At 43.3% G+C, this 27,059-nt stretch overlaps 1 protein-coding gene across 7 annotated transcripts in view; it reads left to right on the forward strand.

Moving 5' to 3' along the window:
- Nucleotides 1-9,709: 9,709 nt before the first annotated feature.
- The window catches only part of LOC111146952 (propionyl-CoA carboxylase alpha subunit), a 397,121-nt gene continuing 379,771 nt past the window's right edge, over nucleotides 9,710-27,059 (forward strand). For 4 of the 7 annotated variants that reach the window (XM_022502699.1, XM_022502702.1, XM_022502701.1 and 1 more), the window contains exons 1-2: nucleotides 9,710-9,815; nucleotides 23,572-23,649. In XM_022502699.1, the coding sequence (XP_022358407.1) occupies nucleotides 9,711-9,815; nucleotides 23,572-23,649 (183 nt within the window). In that variant the 5' untranslated portion in view covers nucleotide 9,710. The remainder of the gene's footprint in view (nucleotides 9,816-23,571; nucleotides 23,650-27,059) is intronic. The other 3 variants (XM_022502704.1, XM_022502700.1, XM_022502703.1) reach the window with 1 other exon arrangement.

Genomic DNA, 27,059 nt, shown 5'->3' on the forward strand with positions numbered 1-27,059 from the left:
TTAAGAAGATACAGGGAAAAAAAGCACGATATGGGTTCCTGCGTAGCTCAGTGGGTAGAGCATGTGACTCTTGATCTTGGGATTGTGAGTTCAAGCCCCACGTTGGGTGTGGAGATTACTTAAAAATAATATCTTAGAAAAGAAAACTTTTCTAACTTTGAGTTGGAATTATCAATATAAACTCATTATATATAGTCATTATATGTAGTCATTATATATAGTCCTATGAGTCAGGCATAGGAGATACAATGGTGAATCATAAAGGTAGAGGCTTTACTATGATAGAATTTATAGGTGGCTGGGTGACTCGATTAGTTAAGTGTCCTCCTGCCTCTCCCTCTTCCTCTGTTTGCAGCTCCCCTGCTTGCCTGCACTCTCTCAAATGAATAAATAGATAAAATCTTAAAAAGAAAAAAGAAAGAATACAAGTGCTCAGAGTGAGGACAACTTGTGCCTCGAATGAGCAGTTTGGATCACTCCACGTGTGTGGGAAGTTTCGGGCTTCTGGTGGGAGGAAAGAAACACACAGGCCTGTGCTGAGTTGTTCGGGCTTGTACTGAAAAGCAGCAATACCTGCCCCTCCCACACAAGACTGAGAAATGTTCTGTGCCTTTCCGTCTCTCACTAATAAGAAACATCTTGCTTTGGAGCCACACAAATTTCAAAAGGAACTGTCAGCTCGTTTTCAGCCCAGCTCACAATTTTCATGGGAAAAGATATCTTGTGGCACTTGGAGTGATGGTGTCCCTCATCAAGATTAGTCCAGTGACTGAATTTAAGGTGGAGAAATCACGAGCTAGATCTAAAGTGAGAGAGCTCCAGGCTGAGCCTTCGTGGCGTGTGTCTTGTAAGGTGTGGAAAGGCGAGAGGACCTCTGTATATACCCTGCATATACCATACCAATAAAGCTCTGTGACTGTAAAATTTCCTTACAAAGTCTAGCACTCATGAAAGATTTACAAGTGGAGATAGGAATCTCCCTTTTCATACAATGTGATAAGGAGTTTCACAATTCTGGTTGTCTGGCCTACGAGGTGTTTGCCATCTAAAAAGTTAGTGGTTGAGAGCAGTTACCCAGGGAACCAACAGATACCTAGGAACTCGTACCAATTGAAGCTGGGTGGTCCCCAAAGGAAAGTGAACACAAAGTCAGTAGATTAATGCTGTGTTAGCCATATCATAAGCAAACCATAGTCAGCTGGACATCGGTTTGGGAGTGAGTAAGGACCCAAAGGGCAATATTAAGGATGGGGACCTTCTAGGCAGTGGTGTGCAGGTAAATGCTTAACAGCAGATTCTCTGGGAGAGTGGGAGTGGGAGAGGCCCCAATTTATAGTTTTCTGTTTTTCCACTGTGTAAATGTTTTCACAGGTTGGTTTCAAGCTGTGGAGAATTTAACCAGCAAGACTCCTGACAACTCAACAATGGGTTCTCCTATTTCTGTCCACGGGTATCTCCTGATTCTGTCCGGCTCCGGCAGCTTGCAGGTACCACAGTTAAGAGGTAACAAGCTGTCAACAATCCAGAACCTTAAACCGAAGGAGTTAAAGGAGAATGACTAGGAAAATTATGAAAATACACATACAAATTGAAGTGCGACAATGTGTAGCACTAGTCCCCTGACTTCCCATGTTCCCTGGGTCTTGGGCTGTTGCCTTCATGCAGTCATTAGTTTATTCTGATAGTCTTTTTTTTTTTTTAATTTGATAGAGATCACAAGTAGTCAGAGAGAGGAGGAAGCAGGCTCCCCGCCAAGCAGAGACCCCGATGCGGGGCTCGATCCCAGGACCCTGGGATCATGACCCGAGCCGAAGGCAGAGGTTTTAACCCACTGAGCCACTCAGGCGCCCCTATTCTGATAGTCTTGAGCAGAAGCTGTCTTCCTGCAGTTTTTTGCTTCCGGAGGACTCTTCAGAATCCTCAGGTTAAGATCTGTAGCAGGAACAGTCCTTCTGATTCAAGAAGGGCTGCTTTCTCCTTCATTAACCAGCAGGGAAGCAAGGGTCAGCATTGTGGACAGCGGCTGGCCAGTTAGCTGCGTATAGTACCAGCCAGGCATCGTTCCCACTGAGGCCAAGGGCAGCCTTTTTCTCATGTGTCTTTAAGATGACATCTCGGAGTTTCATTTATTTCATTTTTATTTTTAAAAAGGTTTTATTTATTTATTTATTTGAGATAGAGAGCACAAGAGAGTGAGCAAGCATGGGCAGGGGTGGGGAGGGCAGAGGGAGAGGGAGAAGCAGGCTCCCCACTGAGCAGGGAGGCTGATGTGATGTGCAGGGCTCAATCCCAGGAAGCCCGGATCATGACCCAAGCCGAAGGCAGATGCCTGACCAACTGAGCCACCCAGGCTCCCCTCCTCTGGGTTTTAAATAGTGAATAGGTTTGTTTTATAGGATGTTTTAGAAAAGCTACTCACGTCTGTTGATAAAATTGTGCATTGATTCCACTTACATGAGATATCTAGAATAGTCAAATTCATAGGGACAGTAGAGTGTTGGTGGCTAGGGTCTGGGGGAAGAGGAAAAGGGGCAGTTAGTGTTCAATGAACATACAGTTTCTGTTTTGCAAGATGAGAAAAGTTCTGGCAATGGATGGTGGTGATAGTTTATACACTGTACTGTACATGGAAAAATGGTTAAAATGGTAAATTTTAAATTAATTATAATTTACCAGAATTTTAAAAAAGTTCAAAAACTGAATGTATCACATGAGTCATTTTTAATATTTGGCTATAACAGCTTGTAATAAGGCAAAGTCTAAAACGGGGGACAACATTCCCAGGCAGATAAGATGCCAAACTATTAGTTAATAGGTTGAGAGTCAGTGGGCTGGCGATGGAGTTGATTTCATTGTCACTAAGGCAAAAGGCAACAGTTTAGGTCAAGTTCCAGAGTTTCTAAAAATTTAACTAGAATTGAAAGTTCGATGTGTCTTTTCTGTATTACCTAGGGATTGAGGATGATGTGGGCAGTGAAGTAAAGTATTGAGATTTACAAAGCTTCTTAATAAAAATTCCAATGAAATGAATGTTTCTGCCCCTAGAAAGAGGGGAAGTGAAGATTCCTTAGGTAGGAAACTCTATGCCACTGGTAAAATTGTGGCTCTTGGAAAAGAGAAAACTTCATTTTGATGATAAACATATGATTACCAAAATACATTCATATCCCATTGTTGGGGCAATTTTACACAATGCATTTGGAGGTGCTCCAGGAAACTTTGGATCTATTCTCTTTCCTATCTTAACTTTTGACAGGATTTTATTGCAGTCAGGGTATGATATGCACTAGAAACATCCTAGACTTTGCTTTGACGTGTTTCCACTTCCACTGTTGGATTAAGGTGGTCACCAAGCTGTCTTTGCTATGGTAGTAAGACTGAAGAGCTTGTCTACTGTGTTCACCACCACTGCTGGGATGGGAGAGGGTGGGATCCTCTCTTGAAGTATGACACATCCTTAATTCAGAAGGATATAATGAATGGTTACTTTGGGAGAGAACATGTTATGGACTTTAAGGACATTGACAAGCCTCCAGGATCTTTTTAAGTCATAAAGTATACTGTGTTTGGCCTTGATTGACAATGGTATTAAATCCCAGATACAATAATTTATAGACATTTACCATGCCAGCTTTAGTTCTTAGCAATTGGGTGTCTTAGCAATCTTTAATCAAGAGGTGGGAGCAATGAAACAGGGCTGAGGGGTCAGTGGTGAGTGTGCAGAAGGGAGTTAACACAGCAAGCCTGAACTGACTCTTCAGAAGGGCCTGCTTGCAAAGTTGGCCCTTGGCTGGATTTTGGGAGTGTTCCCACTGTTCCCCACTGATAAGCGTGGCCCACTGTGCTCAGAACATGCAAACAATGTGCTTTATGCTGAACACCGGCTTTCCTTCTGGGTATCGGGTGTTTTGGTACCTGCTAAGCGGAGGGTGCTTACACGAATAGTCCTCAATAGAAACATTGGTCCTTGAGACTCTAATCGTCTTCACTGGGCAGAAGCATGGCACATACACATTTTCATTGCTGGGTGACGAGTGTGCTCTGTGTGACCCTTCATGGAACAGTGTTATGGGCTGAAGGTGTCCTCTATACCCATCCCCTGAAATTCATTGGCTGAAGCCCTAATCCCCAGTGTGACTGTATTTGGAGATAGGGCCTCTATGGAAGTAATTAGAAGTTAAATGTGATCATTAGGGTCAGACTCTGAACTGACAGGATTAGTGACTTTAGAAGGAGAGATATTAGAGAGCTAGCTCTCTTTCACTCTTCTCGCACAGACACTTGGTGGAAAGGGGGTGTGAAGACACGATGAGAAGGCATCTGTCTGTAAGCCAGGGAAAGCTCTCACCAGAAACAGAATTGGCCAGTACTGTGATCTGATACCTCTAGTTTCCAGAACTGTGAGAAAATAGATCCCTATTGTTTAAGCTACCCAGTCTGTGGTATTTTGTTATGGTAGCTCTAGGAAACACAGTCTCCCTCAGGAAGGGCAACCTGTCTGGCAAATTCAGACCAGTATTCCCATACATTGTTTCATCCCTTTATTACTTATGTTTGTGTTCTGCAGTAATATGAGATTGTTTCACATATGTCAAAGCTGTTATGAAAGTAGTTATCAAACTGGGTATATTCTTCAGGAATTTATTATTTGTTTATTTATGCTGTCTTTCATATTTGTGAGATTTATCCATGTGGATACTTTTGCACTAGTTCTAGAACAGTGCAAAATACTTTTTTGGGGGCGGGGGTGCAGAGGGAGAGAGAGAATCTTAAGCAGGCTTCAGGCCAGCACAGAGCCTGATGCAGGGCTCAGCCTCAGAACCCTGAGATTGTGACCTGAGCCGAAATCAAGAGCCGGATGCTTAACGGATGGAACCACCCAGGTGCCCCAATTTTCTGAAATGCAAGTGCAAGATCACTTTCTGGATTAAGATGCTTCAGGTTTTCCACCTCAAAAAAAAAAGGAGTGGAAGACACAAGCATCTAAAGAGAGCAAGTAAAGGACTGAGTGTGGCACACGGCCATGTCTTTCCATGCTTTCAGGTGCGAATCCCTGCACTGTTAGATCTTTTATTTTCTCAAGAGAAGTAGAACATTTGGAATTTCATTTGAAAGCTACCATATGTTGAATATAGTTAACTAATGCAACTTAACAAGCACACATACATGCGCAGGTGGGCACACCACGTGCACGCACACATTAAGGTGGTCACAGAGACACAGAGACACACACACAAAGGACTAAGACCAAACGTGGCCCTTGTGCCATACGGGGCCCACATTTTGCCACATTGTGATTTCTCGCCTTGAAGATGAAAACTCCAAACTCCATAGTATAAAATATACTTTCTTCGGGATCTGGTCTTTCCTCTTCCTTCAGCTTTGTCTCCAAACACTCATTTGCTCAGAACATTCTCTGGCATAGAAGAGCATTCAATAAATATTATTATTTTATCCACTCTCTTTTATTTTTTTTTTTTGAAGATTTTATTTCTTTATTCGAAAGAGAGAGAGAGAATGAGATTGAGCATGAGTGGGGAGGGGCAGAGGGAGAGGTACAGGCAGACTCCCCACTGCTCCCCAGGAGCCTGACCAGAGGGAGCAGGAGCTCCATCCCGCAGGATCATGACCTGAGCCAAAGGCAGCTGCTTCACCACCTGAGCCCCCAGCCACCTCTACTCTCTCTTTCATCTGAGTCAGAAATGGACTCTTTGTAGCTCTTTTCATCTTTTGGGATCCAGTCAAGTTTATTCTTAATCTACACATACTAAAAGGACTAAGCAAGAAAGTTTCCTAAGTAACAGTATTTACAAATGTTACTGGTTCTCTCAGGGCAGATATGAAAGGGTTGGGGGATTCTTACATACTTTGCTAAAAGACAATAGTTATAAGCTATTACTAATGGTTTTCTGTGAAAGTAAAAATTGTTATGTATAGGTACCAGGGCCCCACGCATATTTGAGAATTTTCCCAAGATCTTCTGTAATAGGTGGTTTCAATTCTCATGTCAATAACTTGTGGCCAGGGGTGCCTTGATGGCTCAGTTGGTTAAGGGGTTGCCTCCTGATTTCAGCTAGGGTCCTGGGATCAAGCCTCGTGTTGGGTTCCCAGCTCAGCAGGAGTCTGCTTGAGATTCTCTGTCTCCCTCTGCCCCTACCACTTGCATTCTCCCCTCCCCCTCCAAATAAATAAATCTTAAAAATAAAAAAATAGTTGTGCCAAATTCTCTACTTTCAGTGATGGGACATAATGGCATTTGGGGTCTCTAGGAATTAGTATCTGTTCAGAGCCAGGAATCCCTGAAAACCCTGGTTATTTTTTCTTCCTTGGTGCATTCTCACATTAGTCAACCGCCAGAGGCTCCTTTCAGAGGATTGGAGAAAGAGCGATTAAAATCGTCTGCTTGATGCATTGGCGAGGTAGACAAGTTGGAGTTTGAGGGATAGCTGAGAAGCCAAACATATCTGGTTGCCAATTGGGAATGAGAAGGATCTTGTGGAGGGGTTGGTAAGAAGCTGTTACCCCTGGGGGCACCTATGTGGCCTGTTCTGTTAGCCATCCAACTCTTGGTTTTGGCTCAGGTCATGATCTCAGTTTGTGTCATGATCTCAGTTTGTGAGATCGAGCTCCTCCTCAGGCTCCTTGCTCAGTGCAGAGCTGCTTGAGATTCTGTGCCTCTCCCACTGCCCCTCCCCCTGCTCTCTCTCTCTCTCTCAAATAAACAGTCTAAAAAAAAAAAAAAAAAGCAGTTAACCTCTGGTTAGTTATCCCTCTGGCTCTGCAGTCAAGCATCCAGGGGTGGGGCCAGGGTTGCTGGTGGTCCGCAGGGCTAGCAGGTAGGAAAAACAAACGGGATGCAGGGTTGTATCTGAGGACAAAGTGAGACTTTCGGAAACTATGTTACTTATCTTATGGTAATAGCTCTTCTGGGAGAAATGGCTACTATTCACTCGCCTTCAAAAGTATCTTACAAGATCTTCTTTTGGTTAACTCTAACCAAGAACCACAGAGGGAAGAGGAGTTGAGGAAACATGGTTTCCAATCCAGCATACCTAGTGGGCATCTACTCTGGCTCAAAGAGAGCCGAATATGTGTAGATCCAAAGTCAGGGTCTCTTGGTGGTGGGCAAGCTTACTATTTGTTGTGCCTATGGCGGCTCGTGATTCCCTGATTTACAACCCGGACTTCTCTCTGCTCCATACCCACCACACAATAGTATAGCAGCCAGGTAAATGTAAGAAGATACATTGCGGGGCACCTGGGTGGCTCAGTCATTAAGTCTCTGCCTTCAGCTCAGGTCATGACCCCACGGTCCTGGGATTAAGCCCTGCATTGGACTCCCTGCTTGGTGGGAAGCCTGCTTCTCCCTCTCCCACTCCCCCTGTTTGTGTTCCCTCTCTCTGTGTTTCTCTCTGTGTCAAATAAATAAATAAGATCTTAAAAAAAAAAAAAAGAAGATACATTGGCTCAAGAGTAAGAGCTAGAACTCTGGAAGCTAGAAAATGATGTAAACATACTTTCAAAATTCTGAGCAAAAGTTATGCTTCTGCCATGATGGGGTAACTGCCTCCAGCTGGTTCCGTATTGAGTCACTGTCACGATGGTTAAAGTGGACAAAGTACATGGAACAACTGTTTTCAGACATTTCAGACAGGAAGTGGGTTTTGGAGATCCTAAACATCACAAATGGGTGGCGCAGCTCAGACAGGGCAGAACTGTCCAGCTTCAAGTGCTGCTCAGCGTTCCTTCGAAAACACTGTGTCCGAAGTACAAGGTTGTATTAGTGATAGCGATAGTGAGATTGTCCAAAAATTGGAAAATAATCATTTTCCCAAAGAGGTATATTGCCAATGAGAGTCATTAGCTCTCAGCTTCTTGTTTCCTATTTTGGGGTTGTCCCTGTTATTACCATTCTTCTCGGATTTCATTATGTCAGCCTCGCACTTCTGGATACTAAATTATGAGCTGGTTAAGTTACAGTTTTGGCTGCTGTAGCGAAGGCAGAAGTAACAATGATTTAAAAAAGATAAAAATCTGTTGCTGAACCCTCCATGCATTAGACATGACCCCACAGGGTCAGGGTCCTGGGTTCCTCCCGTTACTTGTTCTGCCGTCTTCAACAAGGGGTTCCAGATGGCTGCTCCAGCACTCACCAGTATGTGTAATTTCAGGAAGGACAGTAGAGGAAATGGAGGGCATGCCTCTACTCTTTAATGGCACAACCCTTCCATTCCATAATCAGCCCTTAGTCACATGGCCGCATCTTCTGTAAAGGAGGCTGGATATTGCAGCCTTTGGCTCAGCGGCCTGTGTGCAGCTAAAACTTAGGAACTCTCTTAGTTAAGAAATGAGTGGAGAATAGATATGGGACAATTAGTTTCTGCCATAAATGCCTTTCATGAAAAGAGCTTCCATATGACAAAACAGGATCTAAAGAGAACCAATCCAAAGATTGAAGAAAAAAAGAAAAGTCGATTTCTTGGTAAGAAGTGATTCCAGACTTAGATACATCAACGAGAAATCCTGTGAAACTGATACTTTTTATTTTGTTTGTCATGAAAATTCCTACTTATATTTTACAGTTCCATTAAGTGTCACCTCTCTGATATCCCCGCATATTTTGTTTGTATCTCTGGGCATTTGCTATGCTATAACATACTCGAGGTCTCTCCTACCTTTGTAACTCTGGTGACTCTGAAGTACTATCAGAATAGTGAGGATCAGAGCTTCTGATATTGGCTTATTTGTAGCCAAGATGACCTGATGTCTGAGATTTGCTTTAAAATACTCCAGCGGGGGGGAGAAAAAAAAAGATACTCCAGCGAAAGATGGAAAAGGGGGAATAGATGAAACAAGATTGACAAATGGTTGATTTGTTGGAGCGTGTAATGAGGTGGGCCTGGGTGATCATAACCCTGTTTCTCTCTTTTGTGTCTTTTGTGCATGTTTACAAATTTGTAATATAACAAAGCAAAAGGCCAGGCCTTGAAGACAGCCAGACCCGGGTTCAAACCCTAGTGTCACCACTTACTAGCTAAATGACTTTACCTCTCTATAAATTAGGTTTTTCAAGATGGAAATACTGTGTGGGCCTTTAGGGTTCTTGTAAAGATTAAATAAGACAGAATTTGAGACATCTAGCACAAGGTCTGGCCCTTAGTAGCTGCTGGTAAAGCAACAGAAATGGACCCGGGTTTGGGCCGATTCCTCTGACCCGCAGATGGTACGAGGCAAAGGTAGATCTTGAGCTCCGATCCGTGATTTCTAGACCTAGAGCGTCTTCTCTGTTCCCACACTCATTCAGAAACCTCGTCTTGACTTGCAGTTCATGCCTTCGGAAGAACAGGAACATAATCAGGAACTTGGGACATTCAGTCCTGCGTGGTGGCCCCAGGGCGTAGGTGGCTAACTGCCGCGGAGCGGTCTGGCCGCGGGCTGGGAGCTAGGCGGACGCCGGCACAGGACCGGCTTTAACCCTAGCAGGCGCGGACCAGCTGCGGCTAGAACCCAGGCGCCCTCCCCGCCTCGCTCACCCCACGGCCCGCTCGAACCCTCCTCCGCCCGCCGCGGATTTGCCCTCCTTCCCCTCTTGCGCGGCAGGGGGTGGGGCCGTGGTCCCGGCGCGTGATTGGCCAAAGCACAAACGCTCCCCTTCCCGCCCCCTTCGGCGGGGTGAGAGGTCAGCGGAGCGCCGGTCTGCAGGGGCGACAATGGCGGGGCTCTGGGTGCGGATGGCGGTGCTGGTCGCAGCCGGACGGCGTGGGCGGCGATGGCCGCAGCCGCTGTTGAGGGGCGCAGCGCTGTGGACCCTGAAGGTGAGGAGCGACCGGGCGCGCCGCGGGCCTGCGCTTCGCTGGGCTCGCAGCCCGCACCGCCTGGGGGTGGCGGGTCGGGCGGAGAGCGCCCCGCGGTTATCCCCGCGGCGCCGCGGCCCGGTTCGGCAGCAGTCGGCGACTCTCGGCCCTCTCCCTGCGAGGTCGCGCTGGAGCGCCCCCGAGCCGGCGCCGCCCGCCGAAGCCCTTACCCTGAGGCTGGTGGAGGGCAGAGGGGCCCACCCAGCCGGCCGGCGTGCGCTTTCCGCTCGCGCGCGCGGGGAGCGGCTGACAGCGGTCGGCCGTGGTGTCCATGCATTCCCGGGCGCCGGTTCTCCTGCCATAGCGGCTTCGGCGTGATCTCGAGCTTCCCAGCGTGAATTTTTAAGGGTCCTTACAGTTTCCATTTTCTCTTGCCTCTTTCCAAATTTGAAGGGACGTTGAATTGCCGCTCAAGTAGAGTTAGGGTTGTGAGTTTTTCTCAACCTTAAAAGTATCTGCGATGGCAAGATTGCTGCTACCTTTTACGTTTGAGAGCCTATTTTAATTGTATCACATCGTGGTATGCTGTATATGCACCCTGTGAATTTATTTTTCTTTTCTCTCTGGTAGTTAGCCGGAGTTTTGTACTGCGCTAAACACATTTGCCACTGTTCTGTGTGTCCCAGGGTTTCGTGGTGGCAGCCTTGGCTCATATGTTGGAGTGTTTGTGGGTGGCCGTTAACACTTTCTCTTGAAAATGGAGTCTCTTACTGTTTCTGAGCAAAGACTACCTTACTTTATTAATAGGGTTTTTTAAGTCATTGGAACAAATTCCTTAAAATGAAAGTCTCCCTGAAAACCACCTGTCATCTGGTTCACTCTGCTTGTCGAACTTCCTTTAAAAAAAAAAAAAATTAAAAATAGCCACACAATGTGATTTATTGTCACTGAACTCTAGAATTGGAAGACACTTTAGAGACGATCTGGCCCATCCAACTCTTTTAAAGAGGAGGGAACAGAGCCCCCAGGTGAGCAGTGGGGGAGCTGGTGCTGGAAAAGGAAGTAAGCACCTATTTTAGCTTACGGTCAACTTTGGAATGCCACTCTGAAAATACACAGCGTTCTTTGTGTTGCCACAAAATATACTGTTTTAAATGCTGTCTGTGTTCTGTAATCATTTGTTGGCCTTATCGGTTGCAGTTGCCAAGACTCTTAGGCAATTTGTGTAGGAGACAGCATAGTGTAGTGGAAAGGTATGGGCTTTGGAGACACACAGATGATAATTGTATAATATTAGACAAGTCACTTTGCTAGGCCTCGGCTTCTTCCTTTCAGCTGCATTTTTATTCAACAAGTCTTTGTTGGATTATTTCCTGTGTTCCATTGATAGGGAACAAATATAGTTTCTGCTCTCTTGGACATTTTAGTCTATTAGGAATAGACAAATAAGTGTAAAATGCTATTAGGGGAAAGGTCTTGGTGCTGGAAGAAAATAAAGTGGAGGGATTTGACCGAGTCAAATTTGACCGGGTCAAGATTTTGAGCTCTGTGTCATAGTTACTGTTCTGGTGTTTTACTGGAATTAATTTATTAAATCCTCACAACAACTATAGAATCCCCGTTTATAGGTGAAGAGATTGAGGCACGCAGTGTTACGTAATCTGCTCAAAACTGTGGAATTAATGGCAGAACTAGGATTTAGAACTCTAGTACTGGTACCTTCAATCATGCTACACAGCTTAAGGGAAAGAAGCATTTTCCTTTGCCAGTGAAAACTTAAACAAGTTTGGAAGGGTAAAGTGACCTTTTGTAGGCAAAGAGAGAAGAGAAGGGTGTTGGCATATGTAAAGGTCCTGTGGCTGGAGGGAATGACAAGGTAGAAGCACTGAGAAAAACCTGGTGGTGTGCAGAGATTAACAGGTGGTTGTAGGGAGGTAGGTACGAATCAGATCATGCTGTGCTTTGTAGATCAAACTATTTGTTTTAATCTTTATCTTTTAGTAATGGGAAGCCAGTCCTGTTGGAGGCAGGAGGGATTACACTGATGTTTTAGATTGGTGAGGGTGAGGGGAAAGGTGTTACGGTACGCATTGCTATACACTTACAGTACACTATTATGTAATATGTGGGCTTTGATTTTTTTTCCCTCCTTTCTTTCAGTGTGTCGGCAGAGACGCCATCTCGTCTATTTCTGTGTTTTCAGCGAAGTTTTGGACCCAGTAGATGCTGGATGTGTGGTAGTACTGACTGGAGTAGAGTTACATTTGTGCCAAGAAGGAATTCCTCCTGGAGGTGGGAGGAATCTCAGGAGTTCACAGTCACTTCAGGGGAAGAACTTGGAAGACCTTGAATTGCTGCTTAGCTTCTTTCTGTCCCTCCCTTTCATGAATTTGAAATGTGCTCTACTGAGCCTGCATTTGAAGCAGAACCATTTGAAAATTTTATTCCTCTCATTCCTCTTTCCACTCCTGCTAAGCATTGGGTCGGCTAGAAGGCAGCCTGGCAATTCCAGACCTTAGTGGAATCATTCTTTTAGCCAGTTAACAGAAGTTTGTTTGCTTTTAGGGTATATGTAGAGTTCACCTTTTAATCTTATTTGTTTTGTGTATTAGCCTTTCAAACACGTTCTGTTTAAATACCTAGTTTTTTCTCCTGTCTGCATTTTTCAGGGGCTCAGGGGCCATGGTTTTATGATGATTGCTGCAGTTGAGTGAACATCTGTGTCCCCTACATGGTTTTGAGATGTACTGGATGTACTGTCTCTTACCCATGGGACAACTAGGTAAAAAGTTGCAGTTTTACAGATGAGGAAACAAAGTTCAGCAGTTAAGTAACTAGCTTTAGGGCGCAGGTGAGGTAGGATATAAATCTTGGGTGGCATGATTTCCAAACTTGCTTTTACAATTACAAATTCTGTCTCATTTGAGTGATGGTCTCATTATATGGTGCCTGCACAGAACTTAAATGCCTAAGCTTTATGTTCCTTAAAATCCAAGAATTTCTTTCCTAGTCATGAAAAAGAATGTTGAAGCCTATCCGAATGCTTTAGAGTTGCCTGGGGGTAAATCTTTCCAATGTGCTGATAGATTTCTTTCTTCCTTTCTTTTTTTTTTTTTTAATTATTTTTTTATTAACATATAATGTATTATTAGCCCCAGGGGTACAGGTCTGTGAATCACCAGGTTTACACACTTCACAGCACTCACCATAGCACATACCCTCCCCAGTGTCCATAACCCAACCTCCCTCTCCCTACCCGCCTCCCCCTGGCAACCCTCAGTATGTTTTGTGAGATTAAGAGTCTCATGGTTTGTCTCCATCCCGATCCCATCTTGTTTCATTTATTCCTTTCCTACCCCCCAAACCCCCCACATTGCCTCTCAACTTCTTCATATCAGGGAGATCATATGATAATTGTCTTTCTCTGATTGACTTACTTCATTTGGCATAATACCCTCTAGTTCCATCCATGTCGTCGCAAATGGCAAGATTTTATTTCTTCTGATGGCTGCACAGTATTCCATTGTGTATATATATATATATGCCACATCTCTTTATCCATTCCTCTGTCGGTGGACATCTAGGTTCTTTCCATAGTTTGGCTGTTGTGGACGTTGCTGCTATAAACATTCGGGTGCATGTGCCCCTTCGGATCACTACATTTGTATCTTTAGGGTAAATACCCAGTAGTGCGATTGCTGGGTCATAGGGTAGCTCTGTTTTCAACTTTTTGAGGAACCTCCATGCTGTTCTCCAGAGTGGCTGCACCAGCTTGTGCTGATAGATTTCTGACAATCACTTGGGAAGAAAAATTTTCTAAGATTATTACAGAAACCAGTTTCTGGTATAATAAAATGCTATGGACATTTGTGTATCTATATATCTGCTTTTTGGATTTTATTTTGTTCTTAAGATGTTCACGGAGTGCCTGGATGGTGCAGCTGGTTAAGCCTTTGAGCTCTAGTTTCAGCTCAGGTGGTGATCTTGGGGTTGTGGGTTTGAGCCCTACTTTGGGCTCTGTGCTCAGTGTGGAGTCTACTTGTGTTTTTCTCTCACTCTCTCTGTCCCTACCTCCCTTCTTCTTTCTCTCAAGTAAACAAAAAAAACTTAAAAATAAAAAAAGAGGTTCAGAACAGAGGAATAATTGGTAAAACACCTTTCTAAATAAGGAGGAAAGATAGGGGACAGTTTGATCAAAAGAGTGAGGGAAAAGGAGTTGTTCAAATGATTCCAGTCTTTTTAAAAAGATTTTATTTTTTTAACATAATCTCTACACCCAGCATGGGACTTAACTCATAACCCCGATATCAGGAGTTGCGAGCTCTACTGCCTGAGCCAGCCAGCCACTCCTGGGTGTTGTATGATTTTAAAAAATGATTTATTTTGGGGCTCCTGGGTGGCTTAGTCATTAAGTGTCTGCTTTTGACTCAGGTCATGATCCTAGGGTCCTGGGATCAAGCCCCGCATCGCGCTCTCACTCTCTGTTAAATAAATAATAATAAAATATAATTAATGTATAATAATATATAATAATATATAATATACGTTACATATCATTTTAATATATATTTATATTTGTATAATATATATTTATATATAAGTCATTTAAAGAAGACTATTTTATTTTCATAATCTATTATTTTATAATCTATTATTATAGATTATAGATATATATTATTATATATAGATATATAATATATATTATAGATTATTTTATAATCTATTATAAAAATAAAATATAAATAAAATCTTTTAAAAATGATTTATTTTAAATTCCTATTGACATTTTAATTAATTAATTATTAAAGATTTTACTTATTTATTTGACAGAGAGAGAGCTACAGTGAGAAAGGGAGCACAAGCAGTGGGAGTGGGAGAGGGAGAAACAGGCTTCCTGCTGATCAGGGAGCCTGATGGAGGGCTTGACCCCAAGACCCTGGGACCATGACCCGAGCCAGAGGCAGACGCTTAATGACTGAGCCACCCAGGTGCCCCGACATTTTTATTTTTAAAAGAAGACAGAAACTGTGATGGAGTCAGTATTAAAATCAAAATAGAAGTGAATTTCAAAAATGTTGGAAGATACAGAGTTATAATTTTAGTCAGGAAAACTAATACAGCATCCGTGGGATACAGCTGGTGGCTTAAAACAACACACCTTTATTCCTTCACAGTTATGGAGGCTAGAAGTTGGAAATCAAGATGTTGGCAAGACCATGCTTCCTCTGAAGGCTCCAGTGAAGAGTGCCTCTTTATCTCATTGAGCTTCCGGGGGCTCTAGCCATCGCTTAGCTTGTGGCTCCATTCCTCCAGTCTCTGCCTGTGCCCTCACATGGCCTTCCCTTCCTTCTCCCTGTGTGTCTCCTCCTCCTCCTCCTCTTCTTCTTTTTTAAGGTTTTATTTATTTGAGAGCAAACCCAAACTGCAGGGGGAGAGGCAGAGGGAAAGAGGGAGAAGCAGGCTCCCTCTTGAGCAGGGCGCCTGACATGGGGCTCCATCCCAGGACCCTCGGATCATGATCCAAGTTGAAGGCAGGGGCTTAATTAACTGACTAAGCCACCCAGGCGACCCTTCTTTCTTTTCTAAGGACACTTGTCTTTGGATTTAGGGCCATGACAGGCTCCAGGATGATCTCATTTTGAAACCTTTAAATACATCAGCAAGGACCCTTTTCCCCAAAGAGGTCACAGTCACGAATTCTAGGACATGGACACATCATTTTGGGGTGCAACATTGAACCCACCACACCTGCTGTGTGCCAGGTGCTGGCTGTGCTGTGGTATAGCAGTGAACGTTTTCTGCCCTCACTGTGGTTATATCCAAGTAGAGGACACTGCCCATGGTCACAGAAATAGGTAAGTTCAAAGAGTATAGTAAGTTCAAAGGGCTCTGAAAGGAAAAAAAATAGGATAATGGGATAAAGAGTTGTGGCGATGTTGAGAGCTGGTTACCTAAAGAAAATACCAGAGACATTTCTGAACATGTGGCATTTGAAGGGAAAACAGACCCAGCCTACCCTGTGACAGTCTTGGGCACTAGCTGTTAATTTAAAGTTTTCTAGTACTCATATTAAAAAAATAAAACAAGGGTGGGGGTGCCTGGGTGGCTCAGTGGGTTAAAGCCTTTGCCTTCGGCTCAGGTCATGGTCTCAGGGTCCTGGGATTGAGTGCGGAATCGGGCTCTCTGCTCAGCAGGGACCCTGCTTCCTCCTCTCTCTGCCTGCTTCTCTGCCTGCTTGTGATCTCCGTCTGTCAAATAAATAAATAAAATCTTTAAAAAAAAAAAAAAGTAAAACAAGGGGCGGCTGGGTGATACAGTCGCTTAAGCATCCAGCCCTTCGTTTCGGCTCAGGTTCTGATCAGGGTCGTGAGATTGAGTGGCATGTGTGGCTCCCCACTCAGTGAGGAGTCTGCTTGAGATTCTCTCTTTCCCTCTCTCTCTGTCCCTCCCCGGTGTGCCGTCTCTCTCTCTCTCAAACAAATAAGAAAATCCTAAAAAAAAAAAAAAAAAGCAAGGTGAGATTAATATTAGTGTATTTTGTTTAACTCAGTATATTTAAAATATTATTTCAACATATATGTTAAAAATATTAATGGAGCCTTTTGCATTGTTTTGGTACTAAACCTCCAGATCTGGGGTGTTATTTTATACGTGGAGCACATTGGAATGTGGACTGATGCATTTCAAATGCTCGGTGGCTGATATGGCCGGTGCTGCCATGTTGGACAGCCCATTCGTAAATACCAGATGGCACGACTCAGTTGGTCCCACCTTGAGGGAGTGGGAATGGCCTTTTGAACCCCCTTGCTAGCCAGTCATTGGCTGTAGGCTGAGAAGGGGTAGCTCCCTGGCATGATGGAGAACTCGCGTCTGGTTCAGGCAAATTGGCCAGACTAGGGAGCAGGTGTGCGTGGTGCGTAGTCAACGCAGCAGCTGGGGGTGCTGTGCTTGCTCCGGGTGGGCCCCCGCAGCATCTGCTACAGGTGGGGTGGGAAGAATGGCCTGGTGGGGGGCCGGATGTGGTGATGAAATTTCAGAGCTGGTGTGTATAGTTTCCTGGTGCTCTAACTTCGTGGAGACAGAGCCAGAGAATCGTGAGCTTCATCATCTCTCAGATACCAGGTATCCAACCTCGATTTTGACAGAACGTCATGCTGCTCAGGCTCCAAAGACTAAATAGTTAGTGTCTGTTTTGAAGAAAAAGCTGTGCTTAAGTGAAAAAGCCTGACTTCAGTGTTTTTGGAGGGCGTTCCCGCGGAAGGTCTCTACTGTTAAAATGCTGCTGTAAATACTGAGCTGGTGCTTCCTAGCTCCGTGTCCTGAAACGTGGAGGGGACCTTTCCTTGGAAAGTTTGAAGCTGAAGCACTAGCTAATGTTGAACTTCACCTTGGTAAGATCACCTTCTGGCTCCATGTTAATCCCGTTTTGAGGCTCGTGGCTGCTTTGAAGCAGAGCGCGTCCTGATGATGAATTAGCCTGTTAGCGGACTGAAGCGCTACCGGAACGCCACTGTGGATGTGTTGGGAATAACAGTAACTTTGGTTTTTGCATTAGCGTTTGTTTTTAAACCAGTGTTTACTTTTTTTTTTTAAATTTTTTTTTTTTAAAGATTTTATTTATTTATCTGTCAGAGAGAGAGAGGGAGAGAGAGCGAGCACAGGCAGACAGAATGGCAGGCAGAGGCAGAGGGAGAAGCAGGCTCCCTGACGAGCAAGGAGCCCGATGTGGGACTCGATCCCAGGACGCTGGGATCATGACCTGAGCCGAAGGCAGCTGCTTAACCAACTGAGCCACCCAGGTGTCCCCTTTTTTCTTTTTTTAAAGATAACCCTGTAAGATTTACTAGTTTGAGCTGCCACCTGAGGCCATGTTCTGAATGTGAAAACAGGCGCTGTGTTCGAAAAACATTTCCCTGTTTGCAATGACTGGTAGGCTTGTATCCAGTTTGTTGAAAAGCTGTAGCATTTCTCCCTTTTTTTGGGTAACAGGTTTTTTTTTCCCCTTTAAGATTTTATTTATTTATTTGACAGAGATCTCAAGGAGGCAAAGAAGCAGGCAGAGAGAGGGGAGGAGCAGGCTGCCTGCTGAGCAGAGAGCCCGATGCGGGGCTCGATCCCAGGTATTAAATCCCAGGTATTAAAATCCCAGCGATCATGACCTGAACTGAAGGCAGAGGCTTTAACCCACTGAGTCACCCAGGTGTCCCTTGGGTAGCAGTTACTGTGTGCTTACTGTAACGTGCAAATCTGAGTGTGGGCCAGAACTCTTGACTATTATTGCTCCAAAGGTAACTCCCAAATGGTCTGGTACAACTTTAAGAAGGGGACAGCTGCATTACTGGGTTTAGTTATTGCTTAATATCATATTTTGTTGGTGCTTTACAGTCTGTAAAGATTTATGTGATCCTTTTAATAGCTGTGGGAAAGCCGGGAGGTGTCTTCACATTTTATTGAAAGGAAATTGGGGTCCAGAGAAACGATTTGCCCAAGTGGGGCGTAACTGTGAGGCAGGGGAGCTAAGAGCGGACTCAGGTCTTGTGACTCTTGGAGGTTCTGCTGCTTGCCATGGGCCACACTGTGAGCCATTTCTTTTCTAAGGGTGGGAAATAGATGCAATCTTTACCTTATAGAAGGGAACCAATGGTAAGGGGTAATTGGGAAGTCATTTGTACACACTGACCTTTCTCCTTTTGCCTGTGATAGGCTAAACAGTCTTTAGAGTTGGAGTTGGTTCATCAGGTTTTTCCCTAGGACTCCTCCTTTTAGGAAGTACCTTTAAAGAATCTGGACTGCAGGCACCTGGGTGGCTCACTTGGTTTAGTGTCAAACTCCTGATCTCAGTTCAGGTCTTGATCTTGTGGTTGTGAGTTCAAGCCTCCAGCATGGAGCCTACTTAAAATTTTTTGGGGGGGCGCCTGCGTGGCTCACATGGTTAAGCCTCTGCCTTCGGCTCAGGTCATGATCTCAGAGTTCTGGGATCCTGCTTTTCCCTCTCCCTCTGCTGCTCCCTCTGCTTGTGTTCTCTCACTCTGTCAAATAAATAAAATCTTAAAAAATTATTTTTTGTGTTGGGCTTGTAGTCAGTTAGTTATATGCTTAACAAAAATAATAAAATTCTGTGTAGAGGTTCAGATTAGCAGATTTCTACTAACTGTTCTCTGTATTAAAAAAAAAATTTAGAGGGACGCCTGGGTGGCTCAGTTGGTTAAGCAGCTGCCTTCGGCTCGGGTCGTGATCCCAGCGTCCTGGGATCAAGTCCCACATCGGGCTCCTTGCTCGTCAGGGAGCCTGCTTCTCCCTCTGCCTCTGCCTGCCATTCTGTCTGCCTGTGCTCGCTCTCTCTCCCTCTCTCTCTCTGACAAATAAATAAATAAAATCTTTAAAAAAAAAAAAAAATTTAGGGGCCTCTGGCTGGCTCAGTTGCTGGAGCATGCAGCTTCTAATCTTGGGGTCGTGAATTCAACCCCCACATTTGGTGTAGAGATTACAGAAATAAATAGAAAAATTTTATCTTATATCTCTATAGAATTGTCTGATTTTTGGCTTGTATTCTTCATAACTTTGGGCTTTCATGAAGGTCTGCTGGGAGTGAACAACAATAGGCAAAGCTTTTATGGGGCCAGCTACAAACCAGTTCAGACTGGCTGTGGAAGTGGCCCAAGCACTTGTTTTTTTCTTTATAGTTCAGGTGTTACAGTTCTGTTTGGATCATTTCTACTTCTAGTTATTTGGCTAACTGGGGAATCCATGTTTTTTTAATATTTGGGGCCATATTATCACAAATTCACATGTGTACAAAATGTGTGTGTGTGTGTGTGTGTGTGTATGTGTATTTGTACTGATGGTAAAATACAGTCTTAGATCTTCAGAATCAAGTATTTTACATAGTAATAAAAGATTCCAAAAAACCAGCTCGATCACTTAGATTCAGTCTACAGCTCCTACATTTTGGCCAGGTGTAACTTAGAGGGGATTTAATTTTAGGAACTGTGGCATAGACATATTTTAGTCTAGTGTTGGTTTCCTAAAGATAAGTATAGTATAATTGAGTCAGCTGACCCAAACATTGCTCAGAGTTTGGCCACTTGAGATTTCTGAATGGTTCTGGGAGAGAAACTTTCTCCTTTTGGGGTAAGTTTAGCTTGTTCTTCATGGGCTCATCTCATGAAAAAGAGTTCTGAGGTTTTTATTCCCAGAGATAGCCTAGAAACTTAATGCATAATTCATATTTATTAAAATCTATGCAGTTAGCTCTATTTCTATCAAGTAGCTCTGCATGTTTGTTCCTCTTGGAGTAGTTTAGCAGTGAGATCTGGGTCCCCACGTTCTTGGCCTGCATGTTGACTTTGGTTGGATTGATTGCATTTTCTCCCACAATCGTCAGAGTTTTGTACATGTTAGATATCCCTGTGTTCTGCTCTTGCTTTTGGATAATAGTGGCATTTGTTAGTAAGAGACCTTATCCAAGCTTTCCTTCTTAGAAGAGAGCAGAGGGGTCAGAGTGGTTGGTTCACGTCCTAGAGTTAGGGTTAGAGCTCAGATTTCTTCTCCTGTAGTTCTTTTTTTTTTTTTTTTTTTTTAAATAAAGACTTTATTTATTTATTTGACAGAGAGAGAACCAGTGAGAGATGGAACACAAGCAGGGGAGCAGCAAAGGTAGAGGGAGAAGCAGGCTTCCCACCGAGCAGGCAGCCTGATGTGGGTCTCCATCTAAGGACCCTGGGATCATGACCTGATGCTTAACAATGAGCCACCCAGGCGCCCCCTCCCATAGTTCTTTGCTGGGTATCAGACTGCCTTATTTATTTATTTATTTGAGAAAGAGAGAGCGCTCAAGAGTGCATAGAGGAAGAGGGAGAAGCAGACTCCCCACTGAACAGAGAGCCCAAGCCAGAGCTCAAACCCAGGACCCTGGGATTGAGACCTGAGCCAAGGGCAGCTGCTTAACCAGCTGAGCCCCCCAGGCGCCCCCAGGCGGCTCTTCGCAGGTTCCTTTCCCCAGACACGAACATCACTGTTGTTCTCACACTCTGCAGCTGATTCGAATACCTCAAATGTCCACCTCAGGTTGTGTCTTGTCTCTGGAAGACGCACATTTGGTTTTTGCCCATTGGGTATTTGCCATCAGGATTCACTTATAGCCTTTATTTGTTAGTGATGAAAGACAGGTTTTTGTCATTTGTAAAAGTATTATGTTGATGTGTTTATGCAGCAGACCATTATGTGCCTTACAGAATTAAGGAGAATTTGTAAAAATGTAAACTATTTTGTTGTTACATTTTATAAAATGGATAGGAAGCTGGTATATTTACTTTGTGTAAATATCCCCGTGCTGCCTTGCTGCAGTATAAATCTGAGAAATTCCCAGGGAGCTTTTGCTTTTCTTTATTCTTAAAATTTGTTTTCTTAGTTTGTTTTCTGCTTTGGCTGAGACTGTAAACACAAGACCTGATTTTTCCAGGGAAGAAGTATTACCTTTATCCTACTAAGTCTGGTGTAGGAGTAAATACGTCTGTTCTGCTGAAGGCAGCGCAAGACTGAATTTTTATTTGGGCACATAGAGAGTGGCGAGACCCTCTGGGTAAATTTTTGTTTCTTCCTCAAATCCTGTGTTTGCAGAGACGTTGGTGTTAATGTGGGAGGTCTGTTATTTTTTTATTTTCTCAAAATAAACTCCAGAATGCTTTGAATGGATCTAAGCTTAAATCTTGCAACCATTGCAACCTAGCTCGAGGACTTTTGACAAATTAAAATTCTCTGGATTCCCGGGCGCCTGGGTGGCTCAGTGGGTTAAAGCCTCTGCCTTTGGCTCAGGTCATGGTCCCAGGGTCCTGGGATCGAGGCCCGCATCGGGCTCTCGGCTCGGCAGGGAGCCTGCTTCCTCCTCTCTCTCTGACTGCCTCTCTGCCTACTTTTGTGATCTCTCTCTCTGTCAAATAAATAAACAAAATCTTAAAAAAAAATTCTCTGGATTCCCTTTACTCATTTTTCTTTAAGATTTTATTTATTCATTTGAGAGAGGGAGACAAAGCACAAGCAGGGGGAGAGGCAGAGAGAGAAGCAAGACGCCCCACTAGCTGGAGCCCGATATGGGGCTCCGCGCCAGGACCTGGAGATCACGACCTGAGCCACCCAGGTGTGCACCACCCCTTACTCATTTTTAAAATTGGGCCTAGGGGCGCCTGGGTGGCTCAGTGGGTTAATGCCTCTACCTTCGGCTCAAGTCATGATATCGGGGTCCTGCGATCGAGCCCCACATTGGGCTCACTGCTCAGTGGGGAGCCTGATTCCCCCTCTATCTCTGCCTGCCTCTCTGCCTCCTTGTGATTTCTGTCTGTCAAATAAATAAAAAAAATAAAAAAATAAAAAAAATTGGGCCTAATACTCTTGAACTTAGAGGGATGTCTGAAGGTGTGCAAGAGTGAGTTTTGGTCTTTAGAAGGGATGGAGTATGGAGTGTGTTTTCCAGTCTCAGACCATTGTCTTAACTAGTCTTTTACCTGATACTGTGGGCTTCATTGTCTAAAGTGTATCTTTCTTATCTATTACCTTCATTTTTTAAAAGAAGATTTATTTGAGAGTGAGAATGTGAGCCAGCTAGCCAGCCTGAGAGAGCACAAGGTGGAAAGTGAGGGAGGGGCAGAGGGAGAGGGAAAAGCAGACTCCTCCTTGAGCTGGGAGCCCGACAAGGGGCTTAATCCCAGGCCCCTGGGATCAGGACCAGAGCCCAGCAGAAGGGAGCTGCTTGACTGAGCCACCCAGGCTCCCATTACCTTCACATTTGTATTAAGATTACATTTTGTAATTTGGGGCTTCATGCTTTACCAATTATATGAATTTTTGAGTTTATTGAAAAATGTTGCTATTAAAAACATTTGCTTCTTAATTGCTTTGTCTTCTTAGAAAGTCCTAAGAGGCACTCCCCCTACCTTCTTTTCATCTTTTTTTTTTTTTTTTTTTTTTGATCTAGCTTTATCAGTGACTACTGGGTAAATTCTTCTCTTAAATCTTTGACTATAAATTTTATTAGTGATGATTGCTCATGTTTTAAAGCCTTAAGATATATTTTTTCCACAAACATTTATAATAACGAAGTAGAGGTGAACTTGATTATTACCATTACCTTTTCACTGTACCAGAAAAAGTAAAATAAGAAATCATATTCAAGATAACAGCAAACAAAAAGTTGTATTACTTTCTGGTCCCTGCTAAAATGGAAGCTCCTTAAAAGCCAAGACTCTTATCTTATGTTGTATGAGGTTCAGTGTGGTAGGTGACCTTATGATCCTGCTGTGTCAGTCTGCCTAATCAGACCTTTTTTTTTCAAATTTTGACCCATTGACCTTTTTTTTTTTAAGTTTTTATTTTAATTCCAGCTAACATACATTTTGTTATATTAGTTTCAGATGTACGGTATAGTGATTCAACACTTCTACGTATGCCCCAGTGCTTATCACAAGTGCACTCTTTAATCCCCCACCCCTCTGGTAACCGTCAGTTCTCTATAATTAAGATTGACCCATTGACTCTTATTTTACTTTTCTAGAGATCCTTCTGGTGCCTTTTGGTTTCTCTTGTGTGCCAAAGGGATATGTCTGAAGTTATGATTTATCTTCCACAGTTAGGGCATGTGGCTTGGAAATACATACAATTGATTGGTAAAATATTTTAGATAGAAGCATACTGGAAGAATTACCCTGAAAAAAATATTTTTAAAGCCCATTCAAGTATCTGTAATTCATTTCACTTATTTTTTTTATTTTTATTTTTTTGGTAGCATGTTCCACACTACTCAAGACCGCACTTAATGGTGTCCCGTCATCTCTGTTCAGCAGGATATGATTCTAATGAAAAAGTAAGTATTTAAATACTTTGAATAGCAAAGTTATAATGGTTTTACTTTGTCTCCATGCTGTGTTCACTGGACAGATTGTAAATTTTATTAATGATGTGTAATTACTGCTCTAATGTCATAGGTTTTATAGGTGCTCAATCTTCTTTCTTCATTGTGGGCCACAATCTGAGTCTTAAATTTTGGTATCTGTACCAAAAATTGAATAAATTTATAGTGTTTCCCTTGTATTCAGTAGAATAACATTCTTAAATTCTGGGCATTTGAGAGATTTTGATTAAACTATTGATTTTTTTTTCCATTTAATATTTATAGGATTAATTTTGAAAGCATTTTTATATATTGTAAATTTTGGGACAAGGGAATTCCAGTGAAAATCCCGATATAGGATAATGGTTGAGGCTGTGATATGAGAACGGGTGGACCTGGAAGTGGTGATTGTGGAGGAGTGAGTTTTGGTTAAGAGATAGTTCAGGTTGAATGTCATGAAGGTCAAACTGGTGAATGATTATTTGAGAATGAAGTAGCTGAGGTATGTTCTAAATCATCTCTTGAAGTAATTAAAACTCAGAAGAATCCGGAGGCTTGGAGGGACACTTGGGTGGTTCAGTTCAGTTAAATGTCTGCCTTCAGCTCAGGTTATGATCCCAGGGTTCTGGGATCAAGCCCTGTATCAGATTCCTTGTTCAGTGGGGAACCTGCTTCTCCCTCTGTCTGCCACTCCCCCTGCTTGTGTGCTATCCTCTCGTGCATGCGCTCCCTCTCTTTCTCTCTCTCTCTGACAAATAAATAAATAAATTCTTGAAAATAAATTCTGGAGGGTTGGAGAAAGGGTCTAGTTCACTGTAGTTCAGTAGCAATATAATAACACAATTGCAGGGTATATCATTTTAAATTTTCTCATAGTCACATTAAGAAAATTTTTAACAGTATGTTTCAATTCTCTATCTAAAGTGTTATTTTTTGGTCCTGAGTCAGTCTCATAAAGTGTTACTTTTTATATTGATTATATATTGAAATATCAGTAAGATACTTTACATTCTTCTTTTTGGTTTGTACCAAACCTTCTAAATCTAGTATATAATTTATACATCTGGCAGTTTGATTCGATTAGCCACATTTGAAGGGCTCAGTAACCTTATGTAGCTGGTGGTTACTTTATTGGACAGCACTGGTCCAGATGAATTAGCTGTGATAAACTCCCTATTATGAAATCCGTGATTCTTAATTTTTTTTGTTTTTTTGAAGATTTATTTGAGTGAGGAGGGGGAGGGGTAGAGGGAGAGAATCTCAAGCCAACTTCTCGCTGTGCACAGAGCTGGACATGGGCCTCTGGCCTATGACCCATGAGATCATGACCTGAGCCGCAAACAAGAGTTGGATGTTTGACTGACTGAGCTACCCAGGTGCCCCGAAATCCATGGTTTAGTATGAAAACTTCAGCATAGATAGTATGCCTTGGGGTGCTTGTATGTCTGTGTATTTCTGCACACGTGTTGAGTTCAGTCTAGTAGTGAGCTGTCCTAACTAGAAACATTCTACGGGGTGGTTAGCTAGTACTTGTACTAGAGGTCACAGTCCAGAGTGAGGGGCAGTCTAGAATACTACAAAGGGTCCAGCTGTCTTTCTCCCTGTTAGCTCTGGTAGCCTTCCTCGTTAGCTATAATAGTTGTTAGAAAGGGGCTGTCATTGATGAAATTAGTGCTGTGCAAGATATGTGTTCTGGCTCTTACTTAATATTAATTCTTAGCCCCTGAAGGAGCAGAATGGAAGAGTCCAGTTGACCTTTGATTCTTTTTTTTTTTTTTTTAAGATTTTATTTATTCATTTGATACAGAGAGACACAGCAAGAGGGAATTTCCAGCAAGCAGGGGAAGTGGGAGAGGGAGAAGCAGGCTTCCTGCCAAGCAGGGAGATTGATGTGGGACTCGATCCCAGGATCATGGGATCATGACCTGAGCCAAAGGCAGATGCTTGGTAACTGAGCCACCCAGATGCGCCATGGCCTTCCATTCTTTACCTTTAAGATAGGACCTAAACTTGATCCGTATATGAAGTCCTATATGCAGCTGCTTGTCTGGGGGTTCTCCATAGCTTGAGTCTGACAGTATGACTAGCCAAATCAGATTATTGATGTATTTGCTTGAGGTGAAACTTTCATGCAGTCTGTTGGAGCATTACAGAGTGAAGGAAACTGAGACTTCACTGAGCTTATCCAACAAATTTTAAGATCCTTTTTAATGCCTTTTTTTTTTTTTTTTTTTAAGATTTTATTTGAGAGAGAGAGACCAAGAGCGGGATGAGGGGGCAGAGGGAGAAGTAGACTCCCCACTGAGCATGGAGCCCAGTGTGGGACGGGATCCCGGGACTCTGGGCTTATGACCTGAGCTGAAGGCACATGTTTAACTGAATGAGCCACCCAGGTGCCGCACTTAAGATCCTTTTTATGTCTGTTCATAAATGTCTGTATGTGTGGCAGTTTGGTTTGAGACTTGTTTTTGCCATAACCTCATAGTGAGCTTACAATAATCGCTGATTCATGCCTCACCTTGGTGGCCATTGATAATTACTAAAAATGAATGTATGTGGCTATCTTGGGTTAGGAAATTTAAAGTATTCCTCCCCCTCCTCTTGGAATCTACCAAGGTACATATTTTGTTGTAAATGTCTGAAATTAGATCTGCCTGCTATCTTTGCTGATGTGAAATGTTGAAGTCCGGGAGTGAATGGTCAAGAAAGAATTCTTGAGACGTGCATAAAAGGTGGTCTTATTAAATCACAGGGCAGCACCCATGGGCAGGAAGGACTATGCGGGGGTTGTGAAGAGGGACTGCCGATACACCTTCAAGTTGGGAGACGGTTAGGGATAATGGGAGCGAGTAAGGACTTTGGAAGCAAGGTTTCCAGGGCCTTGAGGGTCATTTACTGTTGTCTCATAAAATTAGTCCTGACACTCTTCAGGTGAATATAAGTGTGCCATATGTTTGGAGGATGATTGTTAACATCTATCTTGGGGGAGGGCTGGAGAGAAAGGAAATTTCCAAAGGATTTTTATATGCTAAAGAAGACTAACAGGATACCAGAGGTGGGGCTAATGTCAAGCTAAGGTTTTCTGCCTCTAGCAAAGCACTGACATTGACCAGTTGAGTTCCTGCAGGAAGGTCACTCTGCTTGGCCCAGGCACCTGTCAGTGGGCCATAAGTTGTGAGGAAGTTTGATTTTTTTCTTTATTTCTTTTGCCTTCATTCTTCACATCATTTGCCAGCTCTTTTGCTGTACTGTTTCCTGAGGTAATTGTGGAGAAACTGTGTAGCATGCTTAGTCATGAAAAAGTCTGTGATACTTTTTGGCTCCTGGTGGTGGTTACCTGTGTGGGGCTTTCAGACCAAATTGAAGGCTTGCCATCATGTAGA

This window comes from Enhydra lutris, unplaced genomic scaffold (assembly GCF_002288905.1).
Source record: "Enhydra lutris kenyoni isolate GAN:26980312 unplaced genomic scaffold, ASM228890v2 scaffoldscaffold15, whole genome shotgun sequence".
Classification (NCBI taxonomy): Eukaryota; Metazoa; Chordata; class Mammalia; order Carnivora; family Mustelidae; genus Enhydra; species Enhydra lutris.